Source organism: Microcaecilia unicolor, chromosome 6 (assembly GCF_901765095.1).
Source record: "Microcaecilia unicolor chromosome 6, aMicUni1.1, whole genome shotgun sequence".
NCBI lineage: Eukaryota > Metazoa > Chordata > Amphibia > Gymnophiona > Siphonopidae > Microcaecilia > Microcaecilia unicolor.
This window is the reverse complement of record NC_044036.1, coordinates 255510559-255535804: the sequence shown is the minus strand read 5'-3', so window position 1 is coordinate 255535804 and position 25246 is coordinate 255510559. Positions and strand designations below refer to the sequence as shown.

Here is a 25246-nt window from a genome sequence, read left to right as displayed (position 1 = left end):
TTTCCTTCCTGAGTCTGTCCAGCCTGGGAAGTCTATCAGCAGTTCTCCAACATCTCATAAAATGATGCTCTCTTACTACATACAATATACCATTCCAGAATATACAGAAAGACTAATGCACATATGTCTTAGGAAAAGTAACTGGAAACACAAGCCAGTATTTAAACTCCATGGTTGGCATTCCTTTAAAATTCTGGCTGTGGCATTTAAAGATATGCCTGAATATTCAGTGTCAGCCGATATCTGGATATTGGATCTGAACATCCGGATATAGAAGTGGCAGCCAGCATTGTCCGGATACTAGTGATATTTAGTACCAGCATCTTAGCAACTTAGAACAGCCTTTTTGCTGTTTTAAGTTGCCTGGATATCTGTCTTGATACTGGCACTGAATATAGCCAATAGCTGATTAAATTCAGGCTCCTCCTCAATGCCAGGGGTGGTTCAATCTAATTGTTGACTAATTGTTGATACTATTGATATTAAAGTCCTATTATGATAGTATTGGTTGTTGATAATTTTGCTTTTCTGTTGATGCATTTTTGATCGTTTTATTGTTGATTTTGTTTCATGTCTATTTTATTGCATATATTTTAATTTTGTAATCTGCCTAGAATTTTAAGATAGTGCGAACTATAAATAAATTATCTTGATAGAGCTACAGTAATCTGTAGGAATTTTCACTGGCACTATCTAGATGTCGCTGAATGCTCTGGTATGGTCCCAGTCAGTGACAATTATCTAGGTAGCAACACTTGCTACATGGGTAAGTGCCCCTGAATATTGGACCACCAGAATTTAAAAGTTGCAATGTAGACCACAGTTTGACTAAACTGTGGTTGGAGAGGATCTTTTTGTAAATGCAACTTGAGTCAGAGCAAGTTGCTCATTCTTATATCTAACACAGTGGGTACATCCATCCATTCAGGTTTTCAGGACATCCACAATGAAAGTGCATGAGATAGATTTATAATCAAGAAGGCAGTGCTTGCAAATCTATCTCATGCACATTCATTGCGGATATCCTAATGCGAATCTATCTCATGCATATTCATTGTGGATATCCTGAAAGCCTGACTGGCTAGGTACAGTGACGTTCCTAGGGTAGCTGACACCCGGGGCGGATCGCCGATGTGCCCCCCCCCCGGGTGCAGCGCGACCCCCCCACCCCGGTGAAAGGACACCCCTCCCCCCTGGTGAAAGGACACCCCCCCGGGTGCATTTTTACCTACTGGGGGGGTGCCGCGCGCCTGTCAGCTTCGCTCGTTCCATGCTCCCTCAGCCCCGGAACAGGAAGTAACCTGTTCCAGGGCAGAGGGAGCATGGAACGAGCGGAGCCGACAGGCGTGCGGCATCCCCCCCCCCCCCAGCGGCGTGCACCTGGGGCGGACAGCCCTCACCGCCCCCCCCCCCTTGGTACACCACTGGCTAGGTGTGCCCTAAGAACTAGGCTAAGAAGCACTGATCTAGCAAAACAAAGCAGTTATTCATCCTTTTTCATGAAAAACTTGTTTTAATGAAAATATCAAGAGAGAGAGAACGCAAATAACTTGTTCTACCACAAAGCTGAGAAAAACTACTTTGTTCTAGCAGTTAGATGGCAAAAGCCAGAAGTACAAGGCTTGTACAACAAGACAATACATTGGAAGGAGATATATGAACAGAGAAGAGGAAACACTTATTTAAGGGAGAAACATCTTTCAGGTTTAGTGTTTGGCTGCCTAAAAATTCTATAGTTCTACTCTGCAGAAAGCTGCCACATTACCCTTTCCCAGACATCCGCAGAAATAAAGGTCACATGCAAAGACACCAAACTCAGTCTACCTGCATAGCTCATGTAGTTGCTGTATGGAGTATTGATGAAGCTGTGGAAGCCACACGTGTCATTTCCAGGACCTGGGTCACCACACAGTTTATATTTTGGAGCTGGATTGGTATCGAGGCAGAGGTCTCCGGTTTCAAAGGAAGCTGTTGTCTCCATACAAGGATCACTGCAGGATAAGATCTCAGATATACCACGGAAAATGTGGTAAAGGCCCAAACTATGCCCAATCTCATGAATCATAGTGTGGGTATGGCCAGGGATGCCATAAAAAGATGGGTTCAGAACAATTCCACCTAGAAAGAAAAAAGGGAAATCTGGTGAATTTTTTTGTGTATGTGTCCTTTAATGACCTCTAAAAGCATATGCACGGAGGAGGGTTTGAGGTACAGATCCAACACTTAAAGAAAGAACAGCTTTTAGGCAATTTACACTACATAACATAAACACATTGTGGTTTCAGCAGGTGTATGGGGTTGGCTTATTCTGTTAATACTGTTGCCAAGTATTCTTTGAAATCTCTCGGCTCCTAATTCTGGCTTACATTGTTTATACAGGCTTTTAACATTACAGATTTCAGCTTGTTCCATGTCAACAAACTACAGTTTTACAAACACTGAGGTCTAACATGGGGTGATCACTGCAAATGGAAGCATTATCATTCACAAATGCAATCTTCTATCTTAGGACTTGAAAAAATTCAGTGAAGGGGGAAAGCTATACCATGACGATAGTGTATACGCTATTAAAAGGAATTATGATGAAATAAAAACAAGTTATGACTCAAGACACTAGTTAAAATGTAAGCAGCATGAGTATGCCTGGAACTGAAAGGCTGAAATACTTCGTGTGGGTGTGCAGTGAAAAAATACAGGAGAAAATATATTTCTAATAAAACATTAGTATTGCTGTGATTTGGTGCTTGACACGGCTCAGGGATCACTGATTCCATCACTGAGTTCCTTGAACTGGTCTGGAAACATTAACTTTATTCCAGGACTCACGTTTACATTGGGGGGGGGAGGGGGAAGGACAGTTAAGATAATCAATTTCTCTCTTTTTTTTTCCAGTACACTAGGAGATTATCAGGCTTACTTTCAAAAGAGAAGGGCGCCCATCTTTCGACACAAATCGGGAGATGGGCTTCCTTCTTTCAGGATCGCCCAAATTGGCATAATCAAAAGCCGATTTTGTGCGTCCTCAACTGCTTTCTGTCGCGGGGACGACCAAAGTTCCCGGGCGCGTATCGGAGGCGTAGCGAAGGCGGGACTGGGGTGTGCCTAAAAGATGGGTGTCCTCGAGTGATAATGGAAAAAAGAAAGGCATCCCTGACGAGCACTTGGGCGACTTTACTTCTATAATCTACACCTAGATTTAGGCGTATTCTATAAAGCACATCTAAATTTAGGTGTGGTTTATAGAATACTTGGGCGACTTTACTTGGTCCATTTTTTGTTACGACCAAGCCTCAAAAAGATGCCTGAACTGACCAGATGACCACCAGAGGGAATCGGGGATGACCTCCCCTGACTCCCCCAGTGGTCACTAACCGCCTCCCACCCTGAAAAAAAACTTTAAAAACTTTTTTTGCCAGCCTGAAATGTCATACTCAGGTCCATTGCAGCAGTATGCAGTTCTCTGGGGGGGGGGGGGGGGGGGGAGGTATGTGTGCGTCAGCGGAGGCATAGCGAAGGCATGGACATCCTTCATTCAAACATTATGGATGTCCTGAACTGCCCCCCCCCCCCACAGGGATGGCCAAATTTCAAGGGAGTGGAGTGGAGGATTGGCCTAGTGGTAAGAGCACTGGTCTTGCAATCCAGAGGTGGCCAGCTCAAATCCCACAGCTGCTACTTGTGATCCAAAATCCAAGTAAATAAAGGGGATGTCAGAGGCATAGCAAAGGCATGGACATCCTTCTCACTGAAACAATCAGGCATGAACATCCTTCTCACAGAAAACATCCACATTATGGACATCCTCAATACCGTCACAGGGACGGAGGCATAGCAAAGGACTTTCTTCATCTATACTCTAAAAAAAAAAAAAAGACATCCCTGACAAGCACCTGGACTTCTAATTTTCTAAGGTTGTAGATGGCAATTTATTTAAGGTTGTGGACATCTATTATACACACAGCTTGTCTGCATGTATGAAGCCGTCTTTGGCATGCACAGAGCAGCCATGCATAATGTTTGGCTGCTCTGCACTGGCTTCCCCTCCATAGGAAGGAAATCATGTGCAAATGAGCTAACAGTGAGCAGCTCATTTGTATGCGATTTCCTTCATGCATGCCCATTCCTTTCCGAATCACTGAGGGATCGGTAAGGGAAGGGCTTTTTCCATTCAGTTAGTTCATCAGTTAGTCCACTGCAGTGTCCCCTGGGGTGCCCGGTTGGTGTCCTGTCATGTCAGGGGGACCAGTGCACTACGGATTCTGGCTCCTCCCATACTAAAGGGCTTGGATTTGGTCATTTTTGAGATGGGCGTCCTCGGTTTCCATTATGGCCAAAAACCAGGGACGACCATCTCAACATTTATTTCGACCATTTCTAAGTTCAACCTAAATATTGAGATTTGGGCGTCCCTGACCGTATTATCTAAACGAAAGATGGCCGTCCATCTTGTTTCGATAATATGAGTTTCCCCACCCCTTCGCGGGGACGTCCTGCGAGGACGCCCTCAGGAAAACTTGGGTGCCTCGTTCGATTATGCCCCTCCATGAGTACTTACCTACAGCCTCCCTTTTTATAGGATTAATTGGGTAAATGTAGCTCTGACATCTTTCTTTCCAAAGTTCCATACCTCAAGAAACCCGCACTAACATTTTTGGATCCTTTTACATAGGCTTGCTAGAAAATGGCCAGCAGTAGTGTAGGCGCTTGCGCATGCGCAAAAAGGCCTTTTTTGTGCTGAAAATGGACATGTGGCAAAATCATTTTGGGTCCGAGACCTTACCACCAGCCATAGACCTAGTGGTAAAGAATTTGGGCGGTAATGACCTACTCACCTCAGATGCCACTTGGCGCGTGTCCACTATGCACGCCAGAGAATAAAAAATATTTTCCAGATGCACGTAGCGGATGCACGCCAAAATTTAAATTACCACAAGGGCCACACGGTAACTGGACGGTAACTCCAATTTGGCACTTGTTGGGCGCGCGTAGGCGCCTACGTGGCTTAGTAAAAGGGGCCCTTTATTTTTCTTCTGTGGAGTATGAGCATTCTGTTAAGCACTTATTTTTAAAAAATGTGAACATCTCTACAAATAGTTGACCCTGCCTTTTGTGAGAGGGTAGGTGAAAGGGGATCCGGGAAGGCACGCAGAAGGGGGGTGCAGGCAGCCGGGGAACCCCAACGGGGCAGACTTCATGTGCACAACACCCACATTCAGAAAGCTGTGCTACCTGAGACAGAGAGGTTGGCCGGGTTAAGGAAGAAGAGGAGGAACTACCAGTCCCAGAATCCCTCTCTTCCCCACTCGGCTGTGCAAGAGTTAGGGGAGGAGATAGAAGATTGGGAAATGGTCTCTGAGGAAGGTGATGAGGGCCAGCTGGAGAGGTTGGGGGCGGGGGAAGTTGGAGAGGAGGATAAAATGGAGGTTACTGAAGGACTAGGGGAGGAACAGATGGAGATTGGAGATCTGGCTCAAACCCGAAAAGCTGCTTTTAGAGGGTGGCTAGCTGTGCCTTGGAGAGACTGGTGAAAGACCAGAGGAGAGACTGAGGCGCTGGGGGAGATCTCTACTAAAGAGGAAACAGGTGCAGCCCCTGGGAGAGAAAGAGGGCTGGGCACAATTGAAACCCCAGTCTGAACCAGGTGGGACCAAAGCTGTGTAGCTGTGCTGTAAGAAAGACTGTGTAAACTGTTTCATACTGAAAAGGTCTGGGCCTGCAGCCTACCAAGCTATTGTGTTTTCTTTCTGATAATGTACTGTTCCCCAAAAGAAGTAATTTTGGCTAGAGTGAAGTTATATGGACTGTTTAAACCCTGAATGAGACTTTGGCAGCAAACCTTAACAACCTGGGAGTAAGGTGTTTTCCTTTTGTGTCTAGGCTGAATGGAAGCAAGAAAATAAAGTTTTTTTTTAATAAACGTTTTGCCTTGATTGAGCCTCTGTGGAAACAATAGAGAGAGAAGGAAGTCCTGCAAGCTCTCAGGGGGTCTGGTGCAGAGTTCCCAGAACAGGCCAAGGTGGTGTGGAGCGAGGCAACAGTCGGGTGAAGAAGGAAGCTAAGCAGGGTCAAGCCCAGCTGGGCCCTGGAAGGGGGACCCAGCTACACTTTCGATGCACTCATTGTGTGGCTGTTTATTTATTTATTTTTTAACAGCATGCCAAGATACATCTTTTTGGCTTTCCAGAAATATGATCACATTCTTTTACTAAGTGACAGTAAGCAGAAGCAGGTGCTTACCGTGCAGGAAAGTGCACTACCTTGAGGTGCACTCAGATGTCCCGCAATAGTGTTGGAATCTATGTGCACTTCCCAGGCGCTAAAAAAATACTTTTTATTTTCAGTGCTGGAGGCATGTTTGGGGGGTGGAGAGTAGGCATGCCCACTGCTAATTAGTTAGTGCAGCTACATTGCTGCACATCTACCGATGAGCATGTGGTTAGTGAGCCCTTTCCATCTACTAAATAGGTGTCGATAAGGGTTCGCGTGCTAATGGCCACACGTTCATTGAGAAATGAACATGCGGCTATTAGTTGAGGAAATGAAAACTCAGCCATTTTACAACTGCGCTAAAGTTGGGGAAAACCACATTATAGTCATATCACAGGCCACATTTTAGTGCAGCTTAGTAAAGTGGCCCCTTTACAAAGCGGCGGTAAGTCTTACTGCACGCCAATTTGGAGCTACCACTGGTTCAACACGGGCACTGGTGGTAGTTTCAGCTCCAGCACGTGCCATTTCTCGTGCTACAGAAAATAAGTTCTGATTTTCTAGTGTGTGTGTGTGTGTGTGTGGAGGGGGGTTGCCCGGCAGTAATGTGCCACGTGCTGCACAGTTACCGCCGGGTTAGCGCAGGAGCCCTTTCCGCCATCTCAATGGGTGGCAGGAAGTGCTCCCCTCCTGCATGGTCATGTGGTAAGAGCAATCATACCACCTGGCCATGAATATTTTGAGCCTTGTTACCCTCTGCAGTAAAAAGGGCCTCAATGCACAGCAAAAACGGCTCCTGCCACTGCCGCAGGGCCCTTTTTATCACAGTTTGGTGCCACTATGTTTTGGGATTCGTCGCAAAACTGAAGACACTATGAACACCATCCAAAACTGTAGGATCAATATTCACTGTACAGAGTTATAACATTTCATGTTTAAGATTTTTTAAAAATCTTATATGCAGCTGCACTGGGAGCAAGCCAGCTTGGAAAGAGTCTCCAAATCTCAGATGAGTTCAGCTGGTCCATGCAATAATACATCCATGCTAAATGCAGACATACCGCTAACTGTGCAACTTCTATAGAGTGCAACAAAGAATTAAACATACAATACAGTAGCATTGGGTTCTTTTGTGCATTGTTCTTGTGTGATTTTCAACCATTCTAATAGTGTGTCGAAAGAACTGTTGCAAACTCTGCAGGTGTGTTGCTCCAGTTCTGAAAAAGGAAAGCACAAGCATACTTTCACTTCTAAAATTGCCTTGGGGGAAAAAAATAATAATCCAGTAGAGATTGTTCTTTGGGCCCCTAGGAATGCATACTGGATACTCGCCTATAAGTAGACCTGTCTTGGATTCACACACCATACTTTCAGGTGGGTAAGCCTATACATTTTTCAATCAGGTTCTTTGTGCAAGTAAAGAGCTTCTGAAAATTGCTCTCCCCATTGTACCTTATGTTTTGACATTTCACTTAATATTGGCATATACTTGCCAGTTTGTTCAAATCTGGGGCAGAAGCACATGACCCCAAGATATGCTTTCTCTTAGTCATGGCTATCTCAACAGCACAATTTCAAGTCAAAGGTGGGTGACGTTGAAATAGGCATAAAAATGTTGATATCTCATTAATTTTTTTAAGGGGCCCTTTTACCCATCTGTGGTAAAAAGTGGCCTTGAAATTCATGCATGGATAAAAAATGCACCTCCTTCTTCTACGGGGAAATTCTGACTGAGAAATAATATGCAGAAATAGGAAAATTAAATGCATGTGTGTTGTTTCCCAACCCTGCCCAAAACATGCCCATGAGTATGTGAGTTGTGAAGCAAGATATGTCTCTACCCATAGAGGAAGATTTTCCCCTACTTTTTTTTTTTTTTGAACAGCCATTTTAGGCTGCTTTGGGCTCATACCTCTGGTCTGTGATTAGATGTCACAAGCCTTCATTTGCTGATGGCACCTGATCACCCAGGGGGTCTTTTACTAAAGCTGGCCCCCGTAGATTTGGCCCTGGCCCCCCTGCCGACGATCCCCTTGAACCCCCTTCCCGCCACCAACTCTCCCTCGCCATTGCTGCCCACCCCGCAGCCGCATCAGATACCGTTTTTGCTGGCGGGGGTCCCCGAACCCCACCAGCTGAAGAGAGTCTTCTTCAGCGCTGGAGTAGTGCCTTCGTTCAACGAAGTTCCTGGTGCGATCAGCTGTTTCAACGCCTTACGTCCTGCACCGTGCATGTAGTCCCGTGCAGGACGTAAGGTGATGCAGGTTGCAAGGTGATGCATGTGGGAAAAAAGAACCCGAATTATAGCTACATCATGCAAGGTTCCACGTTAGGAGTTACGGACCAAGAAAGGGATCTGGGTGTCGTCGTCGATAATACACTGAAACCTTCTGCTCAGTGTGCTGCTGCGGCTTGGAAAGCGAATATAATGTTGGGTATTATTAGGAAAGGCATGGAAAACAGGTGTGAGGATGTTATAATGCTGTTATATCGCTCCATGGTGCGACCACACCTTGAGTATTGTGTTCAATTCTGGTCGCCACATCTCAAGAAAGATATAGTGGAACTGGAAAAGGTGCAGCGAAGGGCGACTAAAATGATAGCGGGGATGGGACGGCTTCCCTATGAAGAAAGACTAAGGAGGCTAGGGCTTTTCAGCTTGGAGAAGAGACAGCTGAGGGGAGACATGATAGAGGTATATAAAATAATGAGTGGAGTGGAACAGGTGGATGTGAAGCATCTGTTCACGGTTTTCAAAAATACTAGGACTAGGGGGCATGCGATGAAACTACAGTGTAGTAAATTTAAAACAAATCGGAGAAAATTTTTCTTCACCCAACGCATAATTAAACTGTGGAATTCGTTGCCGGAGAACGTGGTGAAAGCGGTTAGTTTGGCAGTTTAAAAAGGGGTTGGACGGTTTCCTAAAGGAGAAGTCCATAAACCACTACTAAATGGACTTGGGAAAAATCCACAATTCCAGGAATAACATTTAAAGAATGTTTGTACGTTTAGGAAGCTTGTCAGGTGCCCTTGGCCTGGATTGGCCGCTGTCGTGGATAGGATGCTGGGCTCGATGGACCCTTGGTCTTTTCCCAGTGTGGCATTACTTATGTACTTATGATGCGGCGGCGGGGCGGGCGGCAATGGCGGGGAAGGGTTGGTGGCGGGAGGGGGGGTTCAAAGGGGTCGTCGGCAGGCCAGCAGGGGGTCCAATGTGGCGGTGGCGGCCCGGGGGGGGCGCTAAACAGTGCCCCCCCACCTCGGTCTCTGGCCCCCCCTCCCAGTGAGGTCTGGCTACACCCCTGCCTTGATCCGACTAGCTTCTCTTTATATAATACAGACTTTGGAAATTTAACATCCACCATGGGCATTCAGATCTGATGGAACAAAACAGCTTATATTGGCCTTTTTATCCAAAATATGCTATGTGCTTACTAAAGATGAAATACGTTCTATTGCAGGTCCTTTGTTATGAAATAAGCTTCCAGAGAAGTTGAATTTGATTATATAATTTTCTACATTTAAAAATCAGTTAGAAATATTTTTTCCTCTCAGGCATGTTCAGTCTGAGATAGAGATATAAAAGTAAGTTGTAGCATTTGGAGCAGATTGTGATGTTAATTTTTTAAAATTATGTATGTTTTTATTATGATCTGTCTAGGTAATACAAGGTAACAAAAGAGAGAGTAAAACAGTACACAAACACAAGCAACCAAAGAAAGAAGCACAACTGGGCCTTCAAGACTGAAACAAACAGGAGTCTTTTTATTCTGAAAGACCCGACACAGGCCGTGTTTCAGCGTAAAGATCACAATACTGTGCCTCTAAGAGTATTGTCCAAAATCACAATACTCTTAGAGGCACAGAAAAAAGGAACACTGTAGAAACAGGCTCTTTGCTGAGATAATATCTCCTAAAGAAATGCAAACACTCATACTCATGCTTTCGTAATGAACACTGCCGGTAATAGGCAGGCTAGAAATGTGAGAAATAAATAAATAAATTCCTCCACTGCCAGTAAGAAGGCCTATTAGCTAAAATGTCTTAATCCACAATCTCCTATCCATCCCACCAACTCCACTCCTTGAACAACCATAAAAATAATCACCCTGGGGGTAGAGATGGGGGCAGAGGCCATAGTTTGAATGCCTAACACTCCCTCCCCCATCCCCAGTGCCTTGGGACACAGCCAGAACATATGACTCAATGACACCTGCATCTCTCCATACATATCACAAATAGACATATCCTCCAATATTCAGTGCTATTTAACCGGTCAGAACAACTGCTGACCAGTTAAAAAGCGCTTAACAAGTTATCCACCGATATTCAGCGGGGAATTTTTAAACCGGGTTTTGTGGACACATTTGTAGGGGCCTAATCGAATGGGGCGCCCAAGTTTTCATGAGGGCGTCCTCGCAGGACGGCCCCGCGAAGGGGCAGGGAAACCCGTATTATCGAAACAAGATGGGCGTCCATCTTTTGTTTAATAATACGGTCGGGGACGCCCAAATCTCATCATTTAGGTTGACCTTACAGATGGTCGACCTAAATGTTGAGATGGTCGGCCTTAGAGATGGTCGTCCCCGGTTTTTGGCCATAATGGAAACCGAGGACGCCCATCTCAAAAATGACCAAATCCAAGCCCTTTAGTCGTGGGAGGAGCCAGAATTCATAGTGCACTGGTCCCCCTCACATGCCAGGACACCAACCGGGCACCCTAGGGGGCACTGCAGTGGACTTCACAAATTGCTCCCAGGTGCATAGCTCCCTTACCTTGGGTGTTGAGCCCCCCAAAACCCACTCCCCACAACTGTACACCTCTACCACAGCCCTAAGTGGTGAAGGGGGGGCACTCTCATGTGGGTACAGTGGGTTTCTGGTGGGTTTTGGAGGACTCACATTTACCACCATAAGTGTAACAGGTGGGGGGGGGGGGGGGTGAGCCTGGGTCCGCCTGGCTGAAGTGCACCGCACCCACTAAAACTACTCTAACAGCAACTAACACACGCTCTATCTCATCAGACAAAAGTAATTCCTTCGGCCCAGAATGCAACTCACTAGACAGGTGCAAGCTTCCCAATCCTGAGCTTCCAACCAATACTAATCCTTCAACTCCTGAAAAGAAAAAAAGAGTCCCCCAGTTACCAACTGCTTGCCAACTTCTATACCTTTCTCTATCCAGTCCTGAAAACTAAACCTTGCATCCCAATAGAAAATCTCCATTGCCTTGCAGGGGGCAGGAATACCAAGTATGGATGGTATGGACTGATGTAGTTTCCTACATATCTGCCTCCAGGCCTTCCTTACAGACAATTTAAAGACCACTGATAATGTCAGTGCCTCTACATGTAGCACATACTTCATAAATAAAGTGGAAGCCAGTTCAGGCTCATATTCCAAGGGTTTGCACTCAGATGTATCAAATAGCCAATCCGTAAGATCTCATAAAGCACACACCACATTATACTACTTTGTCAGGAAGCCATGTTTGCCCCCCGCCCCCCTTGTCACCACAGTCCTTTTAGTACCCTCAAAGGAATATGAGCTTTCCTTCCTCGCAACAACAAAACAATAAGTTCAACAATTGGTCAAGCACTTTAAAATCTTCCCAAGTCATCAGCAATGGAAGCACCTGGAGCATATACAACCACCAGATAAAAATAATCATCTTGAATATTGCCACCTCCCCCCCCCCCCTTCCAAAGACAGAGATAAATCCTACAAGTGCTGCAATCTTTCCTAGTGTCCCTAAATCAGTGACATGATATTATGTGATGGCTGTGATGGCTGACAATACAGTATCCAGATAGAAGAAGGTGTCAGTTCCCTACTGCCCTTCGTAATTCTCCTAAATTCCAACATGTGTTAGAAGCCTCTCAGAGTTATCCAAGTTCAATCTCAAACCAGAAAAGCTCCCAAAATGTATGAATATATCACTGAACAAATATGTAGACAAGGCGGGATGTGTCATATGTGCTTTTGGACTAAAGAGTCATTTCTTGGGAATGGACTGGTCTATCTTCAACATTTGTCATTAGTTTTGATAGATCCCAGTCTGAGATGTTAAAGACATATTTGACCACAGCGGGGTATTCACCATATGAAGTGAAGGATAACGCCTTGAGTCTGGTCACTAAGGATCCTTTTTACTAAGGCGTGTAGGTGCCTAGGTGCATGTAATGTGCGCCAAATTGGAACTACCGCCCGGCTACTGTGTGCCTCAGGCAGTAATTCCATTTTTGATGTGTGCCTAAAACATGTGGTAGAAAATATTTTCTGTTTTCTACCATGTGGTGCTTACCCAGTGGTAATTGGTGGTTTACATGCACAGGCCGCTTACCACCCAGTTAGCATGTGAGACCTTACCTCTAAGTCAATGGGTTGCTGTAAGGTCTCAGGCCAAAAATGGAGGTGCGCTGGTTTTAATTTTGCCGCACCTCCATTTTCAGCCACAAAAAAATGCCTTTTTTCCAGGCACGCTGAAAAATTGACCTATGCGCATCCAAAACATGCACCTACACCAGCGCAGGCCATTTTTAGGTGCGCCTTAATAATAGGTTCTCTAAAATATCTGTTGTCCACTTTTAAGAATCCAATGATGAGATAAGTATTCACTAACCAGCCACTGGTTACATTTTTGTTTCTAAGCATTCATATGGGTGAGTAGTTTATTGTTGTCCTCCCAGTTATCACCGTCAAAGAACTGCAACAGGACTGGAGTATATTGGCCCACTGTACTTAAATGTAACTCATCTTGAGCTACCAATGAAAAAGGTGCAGTGAAGGAAAGCCAGAGATGAAATGGGGGACTACTGCACTGAAGCAAAAAGTGATTTGGGAGTCTCAGTGAGCCTTATTTCCAGTGGAGGAGTAGCCTAGTGGTTAGTGCAGTGGACTTTGATCCTAGGGAACTGAGTTTAATTCCCACTACAGCTCCTTCTGACTCTGGGCAAGTCACTTAACCTTCCATTGCCCCTGGTACAAAATAAGTGCCTGAATATATGTAAACCACTTTGAATGTAGTTGCAAAAACCTCAGAAAGGTGGTATATCAAGTCCCATTTCCCTTATGGTTCTTATCTGCTATCATACTTGATTCTATAGTAGGCTTATTGAGAAAGAACAAGAGGTACCTTAGCAAATAAAAAAAGTCCTGAGCTATAACCATGATCTGTAGAACATTTTTAATGAAAGACAACCAACCTAGCCCTGTCCTCCCTTAATCCTTACAAGGTATGTACAAAGAGCTGATGTCTTTCAAAATAACTTCACTTAAAGGTGAAATATTTTCAGCTTCAGATCACTGAAAAATATCATAATATGCTTTTGGGTGCATAAACTAGTATTTTCCTGATTGCAAGCCAGCAGCTAGGAATCATGGCTTTTTTCCCCAGTCATATAATGATAAGAAATGATAACCAAACCGCAGACAGGCACCCTTTTCTAACTTTTTCCCCTTTGTAATAAAAGTAATGTTGGAAACTCACCAAGATGAGTCAGGGCTTCTTTATCCCAAGGCCAGGTGGCCACTCCAGCCAGCTCTTCTTCAGATGAGTTAGCAAAGAAAATGTTAAGGTGTGTAGATCCATCCAGTCTGAGAAGGTTCTTTAGTTCACTGACATCCAAGTATGCCCTGCAACATAGATGCAAATTTTTTTTTTATCATGCTCACAGATCTGACAGAGAACATGCAGAACTATCCTTATGCCCCCCATCCACTCAGGGAAAGAGCAGATGGCCTAGCCAGACCTGCTGTTGTATACACTCAACACTAGAACATATGACTGAGAACAGAAGTCTCCTTCAGATCTGTCCCCGGGTCCTGCTTGATAACAAGATAAAACACATTCAGGCACTGTTCTCTGGAAAAAATAAATCAATTTTTACTAGTCTCATAAAACCAGAGTGTAATCTCTTTGGGTTTATAAAGAGAAAGCATGTGTATGCAAACAAAAGAGAATACACTGGGCAATATAAAAGATCATACAAAAGCATTTGTAAGTGAAAAGGCCTGAACTATGGAAGTAGCTGAGAGGTTCTTTAAAGATCTGGTTAAGATATTTGTATTTGAAGCTAGAGAACCATCAGCATTTGTCATTTTCTAAATTTCATAGGGGTCCTTTTACTAAGGTGTGCTGAAAAATGGCCTGCGGTAGTGTAGACGCATGTTTTGGGTGTACACAGAATTATTTTTCACTGCACCTACAAAAAATGCTTTTTAAAACTTTTTGCCAAAAATGGACATGCGACAAAATGAAAATTGCCGCACATCAATTTTGGGTCTGAGACCTTACCGCCAGCCATTGACTTAGTGGTAAGGTCTCATGCAGTAAAAGGGTGGTAAAGACCTAAGCGCATAGTGACGCATGCCAGAAATTTAAAAACATTTTTTGGACATGCGTAGCGGATGCACGCCAAAATTTAAATTACCGCAAGGGCAATGCAGTAACTGGGAAGTAACTCCAGTTTGGCCATGTTGGGCACGCGTAGGCGCCTACACAACTTAGTAAAAGGGCCCCATAGTTCATTAACCAGGCAGTCACTGGCATTTGGTTTCAGCTACCATTGGTTCCAATTCATATCAAGTTTAGTAGCAGATGACTTGGGAGAATCAGAACAGATTAATGATTTGCCCTGATTTGACACCTATTGCCAAAAAATCTTCTCCTCCTGCCCCAAATGAAGGCTGATTCTGATGCCCATCCAACCTCTATACATGTGACATTAACATCTCAACTGCGCTGCTATAATCTGCTTTGAAAAAAAACATTTGCTCACAGGCCATAAACTTAGAAACCACATATCTCAGAGTCTATCTAGCTTATTTTTGAAAGGGAAGGACGCCCATCTATCAACACAAATTGGGAGATGGGCGTCCTTCTCCCGAGGTCGCCCAAGTCGGCATAATCGAAAGCCAATTTTTTGCGTCCTCAACTGCTTTCCGTTGCAGAGATGACCAAAGTTCATGGGGCCGTGTTGGCAGTGTACCGAAGGCGGGATGGGGGCGTGGTTAAGAGATGGGCATCCTCGGCCGATAATGGAAAAAAGAAGGGCGTCCCTCACGAGCATTTGGTCGACTTTACTTGGTCCCTGTTTTTCATGACCAAGCCTCAAAAAGGTGCCCGAACTGACCAGATGACCACAGGAGGGAATCAGGGATGACCTCCCCGTACTCCCCCCAGTGGTCACCAACCCCCTCCCACCCTAAAAAAAAATTCAAAAACATTTTTTTCCAGCCTCTATGCCAGCCTCAAATGTCATACCGAGCTCCATCACAGCAGTATGCAGGTCCCTGGAGCAGTTTTTAGTGGGTGCAGTGCACTTCAGGCAGGCAGACCTAGGCCCATCCCCCCCACCTGTTACACATGTGGTGGTAAATGTGAGCCCTTCAAAACCCACTAGAAACCCACTATACCAACATGTAGTTGCCCCCCTTCACCCATAAGGGCTATGGTAGTGTACAGTTGCAGGTAGTGGGTTTGGGGGTGGGGGGTTTGGTGGGCTCAGCACACAAGGTAAGGGAGCTATGCACCTGGGAGCAATTTCTGAAGTCCACTGCAGTGCCCCCTAGGGTGCCCGGTTGGTGTCCTGGCATGTCAGGGGGACCAGTGGACTACGAATGCTGGCTCCTCCCACGACCAAATGGCTTGGATTTGGTCATTTCTGAGATGGGCGTCCTCGATTTCCATTATGGCCGAAAACCAGGGATGACCCTCTCTAAGTTCAACCTAAATGTTGAGATTTGTGCATCCCCGACCATATTATTGAAACAAAAGATGGACGCCCATCTTGTTTCGATAATATGGGTTTCCCCACCCCTTCACCGGAATGTCCTTAGAGATGGACTCCCTTAGAGATGGGCATCCCCATTCAATGATGCCCCTCTATGTCAGCAAGCTGAGAACCAGGGAAGCCAAGGTTCAAATCCTACTGCTGCTCCTCCTCTTTGTGAACTTAGCAACTTGCAGAGATTAGATGATGCTCTAAGGAGCATAGACTTGCATTTTATTAGAATAGTTTACTTTTAACATCAGATTGGGGAGGCTGTAAATTGAAGGCATTATTATAATTTGATATATGACGTCCTCATGACTTAAATTTGGCCTATGGTGACAACCCTCCATTGCCCCATGTAAGCCGCATTGAGCCTGCCATGAGTGGGAAAGCGCGGGGTACAAATGTAACCCCCTCCCCCCCCCAAAAAAAGCTGAATTTTTAAGTTTATAGTACGTAGGAAGAGGCTCCATTAAAACATACACAATTTGTATGGTTCTAGGTTTTATGATGCATATACTCTGAATTGCATGCAGTCCTAACTGTATGATTGAATAAGTTTGGTCATTAACACTCGTAGAGAATATACTATTAAAGTGTAGTAAAACACAATACGAGAGATATTCAAAACAATTAAAGTGAGCAAATTGTCTGTGGCTAACTGCCAATACTCAGTGGCACTTAACTGGTTAACACCTCTGAATATCCGTGGCTAGCGCCCGCACCAAACCTGGCTAATGTGGGTGTTCTGGGGGCCGAGTTGGCACTTATGTGGTTAAGTGCTGATATTCAGCCCTTGACCACATATGATAAATAATTAGGGGTCCTTATACTAAGTCGCAGCAAAAGGTGGCCTGCGGCAGTGCGAACATGTCTTTTGGGGGCGCGCCGGGACAGTTTTTACTGCATCTTGGAAAAAAGGGCCTTTTTCTACCTGAGACCTTACCGTCAGCCATTGACTTAGCGGTAAGGTCTCATGTACTACCCGGGCGGTAGGTGTGCAACTCGTGCCCACTGCTGTTTACTACCAGGTAAGCACCAATATTTTCTACCGCGTGTTTTCAGCATGTACCAAATTCAAAATTACTGCCTGGGGCACACAGTAGCTGGGCAGTAATGACAATCTGGCATGTGCTGGATGCATGTAGGCCCTTACATGCCTTTGTAAAAGGGCCCTTAAATTGGGCCACATAAATAACAATTCTATCTTTAAGCCAGGGGCTTATCGAGCACCGGTCCTTGGCACAGTCACATTGCCTGCCGTGATCTGTCTTCCCCTTTCATCCAGCACACTCCTTTTAGTGAAACTGAGCATGCTCAGTTTCACTAAAAGGAGCGTGCCGGACGTGAGGGAAAGACAGAGCAGGGCAGGCAATGCGGCGGCACCGGAGACTGGCGTTGGATGATGCTTCAGCTGGCAGGGGTTGGGAATCTCCACCAGCAAAACCAGGAGCCCAGAGGAAATTTGGGGGGCCCATGGCCCCATGTAGCTATGCCACTGCTTTAAGCAGTTCAGCTTATGTGGTCATGGGCTGAATATTGCACTTCACCGCATAAACTTTAGCGGCCAACCTAAAACTGGATATTCAATGCCAGTGCCCAGACATGGCCCGGGAATACCAATGGCTGTGGATATAAAAATGCTGACCACCACTGGCTGAATATCATCTGGAATGTTCTCTAGATACCTGTCCAACTTATCTTTTAAAGGAGCTTCCATTAGAACTTTTGGTTTGGTTGTCTAAATGGATTGAGAACTCATTACTGTTAGATAATTTTCCATTTCAGTCGGAAACATAATGTTGAATCCTTTCCTAAGGAATTCAACTTCAGATCAAACAGTACCAGCTAATTGTAGACCAGTGGCTGATATACTAATATTTGCAAAAATATTGGAAAGCTTAGTTGCAACTCAATTAGCTTCATATTTGGATCCTCATAATTTACTCCAAAAGTACAATTCCTTTCAACATGATCACTTTGAGAAGATATTGAGATTGGAGTTACAAATAGGTGGATAAATAGGATGAAGATAATGTCTTCAAAATATTAAAGGAGAGACAGAACAAGTTAAATTCTGGGGTCCTTTTACCAAGCTGCGGTAACAAGGGCCTTGCGCTAGTGGCAGGGGCCGTTTTTGTGACAAGCTGCAGCCCTTTTTACTGCAGCGGGTAAAAAAAGGCTGAAAATAGCCATGGCCATGTGATAAGGTTACCCTTACTGTGTGGCCATGTGAGAGGGAGCACTTACCACCACCCATTGAGGTGGTGGTAAAGGCTCCCATGCTAACCCAGTGGTAACCAGGTAGCATGTGGTGCTGCCCAATTACTGCTGGGTTAGCACCGTGATTAAAAATACAGCTCTATTTTCCCCAGTATGGGAAATGGCGCACACTAGGGCTACCGTCGGTGCCCACATTGTACCAGAGATAGCTCCAAATTAGCGCGTGGTAAGACCACTTTGGGCTTACTGCCGCTTTGTAAAAGGGCCCTCTATGCTCACAACTACCAGGAACCAGTGAAGAGATCGTAAAAGGGGTATATTCCTATCAATCTTGTGTCTGGACCCAAACTTTAGAATGCCCTTCCTATTATTCTATGCTTAGAGAAATCTTTTCTAACATTTAAATCTGGACCAAGAACCTTCTTATTTAGTTATACCTACAACCCTTGATACTACTGTCTTCGAGCTCACCAGCAGGTCAGTGTGAAGCATTGCAGCTCTGGACTATCTCTCCTATTCTCTCACCTATGATATGATGTACTTCCTCTCCTACTGTATATCAAGTACTATTAAACTTGAAACTTGAAACCTGGTTCCTCTTAAAACTATTTTCAATGCTATATTTTGTAACAATTGGACAAGATAAAGAATGTTACATTAAACAAACTGTGCTAAAATGACAGCTTGGAGTATCTTCTGCGAATTATCAAGAGAAAAAAAAATCACAAACCTGACAGAGCATACGTAGGTAGCAGAAATATTCTGCATCGCATTCCCTGTTGAAATAGTTCCAAATTTGAATCATTCTCTCCCCTCCCCCCCAACTCTGAATGGAAGATTTTAAAGGCAACAAGAGTCTCATAATTACTGGACTCACTTTAGGAATAACACTTCTTTTACCACCAACACATAAAAGGATAGCTTTATCAACGTTCAGTCTCAGCAGATGGGCATCCATCTACATCAATTCTCTATCAAAGCATCTATTAACTAATCACCTGTCTCTTCAACTGCCACTGAAGTGCTTAGTCATCAGTTTATTATTAAGTGCGATATATTATTATAATGTAAGTCTGAGGTACAAAGTGCTGATAATAAATATACCTGTGTGTGCTATGCTGAATTTTTGGAGTATTTACAGCAAACTAATTTTTATTTAAATTAGAAAAATTACATTTTACCTGCTAATTTTCTTTCCTTTTGTTGCACCAGACGCGTCCAGGACTTGTGGGTTTGCATCAATCTACCAGCATGTGCAGAGAGTATAGAACTGTACTGTGCATAAATGAAACCCTATACAGCTCATTCAGTATTAGATAACAAAACAGTTTCTGAATGTAATGCTGACGTAATGTGAAAACATTTGCTGAACAAGAGAAACAGAAGTTAGCAAAAATAAAAACTGTGCTTTAATAATATGGATAAACAAATAAAGGTGGGTAGCTAGACTCGTCTGGTGTGACTAAAGAAAAGAAAATTAGCAGATAAGATCTCATTTCTTCTTCCCTGTTATGTGCAACAGACAACGCCAGGATTTGTGAGATTTAAAAAAGCATTCCTCGAAATGGCAGGGAATCAGTCGCCCCTGTGTTGAGAATTCAAGCTCCAACGGCAGCTTCCTCCCTAGCAATTACATCTGAGTGATAGTGCTTTGCATAAGTGTAAAGAGAGGACCATGTTGCTGCTTTACAGCTATCCGAAGGAGACACTACATTACACTCTACCCAAGAAGAAGCTACCCCTCCAATGGAGTGCACTCTCATGGTTGTAGGCAATTGTCTACCCACCAAAATTGATGCTGAAGAAATCATATCTTTAACCAATGAGCATCAGTAGCTTTAGATGCTGCCTTACCTTTCTTAGTCTTACCAAAGAAGAGAATCTATCTGACCTACAGAAATCACTGTTGATTTCTAAGGTATGTATGAGATGTCTTTTAACATCTAGAAGGTGCAAGGATAAAAATTGTGAAAGATAGACTGCTCTTTGAAAGAAAAGAAGATATGGATTTGTAATCTTTTTTGATTATTTCCAGTACCCACTGATCTGATGAAATCATGCCCACTGCTGGAGGAAGCCAGGAAGATGCCCGCCTATCATCAATCTCGAGGAATGGACCCAGACACCATTGTTAGCTACCTCTAGATTTATTGTTTGCATAAGGTCTCTGAGATCCTGATGTGTTGTCAAGATAAAAGGAAGATTTGCCATGTTTGAAAATGTGGCCACTGGGCATAATTAAAATGACTGGGTCTATAGAGCTTCAGCTCTCTAAGGGGCCCTTTTACAAATGCACTGAAAAATGGCCTGCGGTATTGTAGACACATGTTTTGGGCACAAGCAGAATCATTTTTCAGCACACCTGTAAAAAATGCCTTTTTAAAATTTTTGCTGAAAATGGACGTGCGACAAAATGAAAATGGCTACATGTCTATTTTGGATCTAAGACCTTACCACCAGCCATTGACCCAATGGTAAAGTCTCACACGGTAACTGGGTGGTAATGACCTGTGTGTGTCAAATGTCACTTGGTGCGCGTCCAATATGCGTGTCCAAAAATAAAAATTATTTTTCAAACGTGCGTATCAGGCACACGCCAAAAATGAAATTACCGCAAAAGCCACACAGTAGCCGGGTGCTAACTCCATTTTAGCGCGTGTTAGGCATGTGTAGACGCTTATGCAGCTTAGTAAAGGGGCCCCTAAATTTTTGTCTACCAGCAGAGGCCCCAGAAGAGGATTTAGCTTTCTCCTCAAAAAGTCTATGAGGCTTAGCCTCTGCTAAGTTCACAATCTTATCTTATCTTCCCTATTCCACCATAACATCTTTTGTACTTGTTCCCTACTGGACTTGGCGAATGCCTTTATGGTACTATGTAAGCCACATTCAGCCTGCAAATAGGTGGGAAAATGTGGGATACAAATGTAACTAATAATAATAATAACAATCTTATCAAGCTCATCACCAAGCAGTGAGGTATCCTTAAAGGAAGTTTACTTGAAACAAGATTTAAATGCCACATCCGCCAAACAGTTTCTCAGTCAGAGAAACAGGTCAGCAGTAACACAGAGTGCCATATTTCTAGTAAGAACTCTTATGAAGTCAAAAAGGCCATCAGTCAGTATGCAAGAAATGCCTCCAAATGCGGCAGCTGACTCTAACACAAATCTCTATCTTGATCTTGCTGTGCATCCTGAGTCCTCTGAATCCAACAAAGAAAGGCTCTTGCCATGCAAGGGCAAGAAATAGGAGCTTGAAGCCCTACGGCATCCACTTCAAAGTGCTTCCGCCACTTTATGGTTCACAGTGATATGTTCCACGGGTATTATTAGTCACCGCAATGATGAAAGAGCCCACTTTCAACTGCAGAAACCTTTTTTCTCAGCTGGAAGCAGAGAGAATATGATTTCGACATAGTTCTAAGACCTGCATCAGGGGAATCCCATCCCACTCTGAATCCAGAATAGCCTCATGAATCAGAAAGTCTTTTGTTGGACCCTTATGATCTCACATAATAGAATCCCCCTGCAATAAAAGGGGCTGAGTTTATGTTGAAATATCCGAAGGCTGAGTAATTAAGACTGGGAGTTCTTCTTTCTTAACCTACCTATTGACCTTAGGTTCATCTCCCCCCTCAGGAGGAAACTCTCCATCCTCCAGAGAGTCTTTAGGAAGGAAGCCCTGAAATAAGTGAAGGAGCATGTGTTGAGACCCCTGAATACATTGCAACCCATCTGATCGCGATTAATATAAGTTGCATTTATATTGAAGGAAGGTTAAAGTTACAAATATGGACTGATGAAGATACAGTGATTGGTTTTACCAACCAGTTGAAAATCCCATGGGGAATGAGAATCACTACTGATGGTCCATTGCCTACATAAGTGAAAATTGAAGCATTCAACTCTGGTGCATGTGCAAGTGTGATTGATGTACTCATATTATAGCCATGCTTTAGCCCTGCTCAAAACACACCCCAGTCACACCCCTTGCAATATACATGTATTTGTGATTTGAATGTGTAGATCCTGGATTTCTAAAAACAGGACTTAGATGTGTATGCAATATACTCATCTAATTACTGATGTACTATGCACATCCAAATTATGAATAGGGCTTTTAAAAGAACCACGTTAGCAAATAGTACCTCTAAATATATTTACAGATCAGCTTAGCACTATCTGGATAGGGCTGTGGCAGTCCAAGAATGGAGTACAAGCAGAGAGACATAATTTATCTAGACAGTGGAGATTTTCAGCCACTTACCTGTATCTGGATAGTGCCAGCACCTCATAGCTCTATCAAAATAATCAGCAGCAGCCACTATCCAGACATTGCTGCTGAATATCCCAATATTTTTGCCCATGAGGAAAGAATCCTGACTGCTGTAGGCTCAATATTACCCTATCCATTTTTCTCTTTTGGTGTAAACTATTTTTGTATATTTTATTGAATGTTGATAAAATTTGTGTTATGTGCTGGCTATCCAATGAACTCACACATGCAACCTTACAAATCAGAGTAATAAATCTTTTACCTTTAACAGCTACTACCTTTTACTAATCTGATACTGAGAGAGAAATCGGACTATCAAGAACAAGTGGACAAAACCTGCAATTTACAACTCCACTCTCAGTCCATATAAAGAATGTTGCCCTGGTTTTAAATTTCTCTCTCAATAGCTGTTAGCAGAAGGCTAGGTTTGCATTTGCATGATCTGTCAGAAAGGAACATATCATGCCCTCCCAAGTAAGTCACTCCTTCAGGTTGTTGTGCAATGGTGAGCTCAGAGACGACGTTTTCCACAGTTGGGACTGTACAATTCAAAAGGCTTCCACTGGCACCTTGTACCTGCAATTGCCGTCAGTGTATGAAACTATTCTTTGGCCCCAGTTCCTTCTGGGATTTTAGTGGCGCACAAATTTTGTTATGGTAAAATCTTTTTAGTCCAATAATCATTGTGCCTTCTTACAATTTCAATGAGCACACTCTCTGATTATCAAGGGAAACAATTTACAACCAATTCAGACTAGACTTAGAGCTCCTTTTATCAAGTTGTGGTAAAAGGGGCCCTGTGGTAGCATCAGCAAACGATTTGCCACACATCAAGGTCCCTTTTACCACAGTGGGTAAAAAGCCAAAAAAAAAGAGGAAGTGGCTGTGCGGTAAGTAAACAATTGCTGCGCAACTATTTCTGGGGCGGGGGGGGGGAGCCTTTACCGCCACCTATTTAAGTGACAGTAAAGGCTCTCGCACTAACCTGGTGGTTAAAAAAAAATTCTAGTCACTCTGGAAATGGCATGCACTGGGGGCAGCACTACTGCCGGCTCCCATAGTAGGCCAGCAGTAGTGCCAGATTAGCGTGTGTAAAAGGGCCCCTTTGACTTTTCTGTATTTTCTTATTTTCTCAATGTTGCCCCAAGTACAGCAAATTTCCTGCTACATGTTTTGCTAAAGTTATTATTAGTAAACCATTTGTTTCACCTATCACATCTTTTTCTAGGCAAATTACAATAGCAAATGTTTATGAAACATCATAACAAATAATATATCAAACAACCACTTCATCTAAATACATTAATATCAGCCAGCCCACATTCCACAATCCTTCCTAAAAACCTAAAATGACTCCTCTTTATCTTAACCCCCAACATATTACAATGTATAAAGCTAAAGGGCTTTATCAGAAAAACAAGATGAAGGTAAAATATTTCATTCAGGAAAGAGCTACTACACTAGATAAACTCTGCAAAATACTCAAGCATTCTCAGCACAGAACAAGTTTTTGATAATTTGCATGCAAATCATTAAACATTAGGAACAACTTATTTGTTTTGTTTAAATATGTTCCGTGAATCACAATAAAAAGCTATAAAGAGCAAATATGAAAAAGTTTATCCTGGCAATCTGTTCCGATAAGAGTGAGGAACTTTTATTAACACTTTCTGGCAATTATCCAGTAAGAGACTGGAAATTAACAAAGATAGCTTTTATGACCATTATTAGTTCTCAGAATATGTTTTTATGTACCTCTCTCATTCAACAATGGTGGAGCATGAGCAAAAAAAACCTCAAAAACCAAAACATGCATGACACAATCTCTCCATCGCCTTTCAGAAAGTGACCCATATCCAAAATAGGGTGTCTCCAGCAGTACTGGTCTCACTGAATATAGTCCCGACCAAGGCCAGGATAAAGGTATAAGCCAAAAAGGCACAAGACAAAAGCACAACAGTTGGAGAGGAGGACCTAGTCACATACACTTTAATCTTGCCCTTCTCAGTCCCCATGCAGGAAAGAGATGTCACTCATAAGCTGTACTGCAATACAGGCTAAGACGGAATGTCATCAGCTGACACTATACATTGTTCTCTCATTTCCCACATTCCAGAAGCATTAGGCCTGTGTCTCTTGAGAAGAGGTAGTATCACTAGCCACTGCACATTGCATATATATACTGGAGTTAGCAACCCTGAAGGTACAAGAAACAGTGAGCAGCCAAAGAGTTGGTCAGAGTTTCAGAGCCTAAAGAAGAGTGCTTGCTGAGATCCGAGACTATTTCTAAAGCTCTACTTTAATGTTATATAATTAGAAGTTTAGTTTAGTTCAGTTTATTTTCATTTAATATGCAACCTTTCATAAAATCAAAAAGCGGTTTACAAATCAAACATATAAATGACAAGTGACCGACTCACCCGCAAATGCGCAGTAGAGACTGAACGTTGAGAGTGCAGAAGTCTAAGCCCCGCCTCCACCAGCAGTACAGCCCAATAAGGAGGAGGGCTTAGACATGGGCGTGGAAATCGGAGGAGGAGAGAGCAGGGAGGGCAGGAGGGGGCGGAACTGAGGGAAACGGACGCAGTGATGGAGGAGAACTGACGACACAACAGGAGGAATCACGGGAGGTAACGAAAGCAGCTGAAGAAGGACATGAAGACGGCGGAAAGAAGGGGGTAACGCCCAGGGGGTCAAACGTGGCGGCGGGGGGGGGGGGGTGAAATGGCGGCGGAGGGGACGGCAGGGCAGAGGAGGTCACA

The 25246-nt window shown here is 43.8% G+C and overlaps 1 protein-coding gene across 1 annotated transcript in view; it reads right to left on the bottom strand.

Annotated features, from left to right (window-relative positions):
- Positions 1 to 25246, bottom strand: part of PAPPA (pappalysin 1) — a 595681-nt gene that overhangs the window by 438621 nt on the left and 131814 nt on the right. Inside the window, exons 3-4 of the mRNA XM_030207548.1 lie at positions 13700 to 13845; positions 1825 to 2118 (exon numbers count right to left, since the gene is read on the bottom strand). Coding sequence (XP_030063408.1) covers positions 1825 to 2118; positions 13700 to 13845 — 440 coding nt within the window. The remainder of the gene's footprint in view (positions 1 to 1824; positions 2119 to 13699; positions 13846 to 25246) is intronic.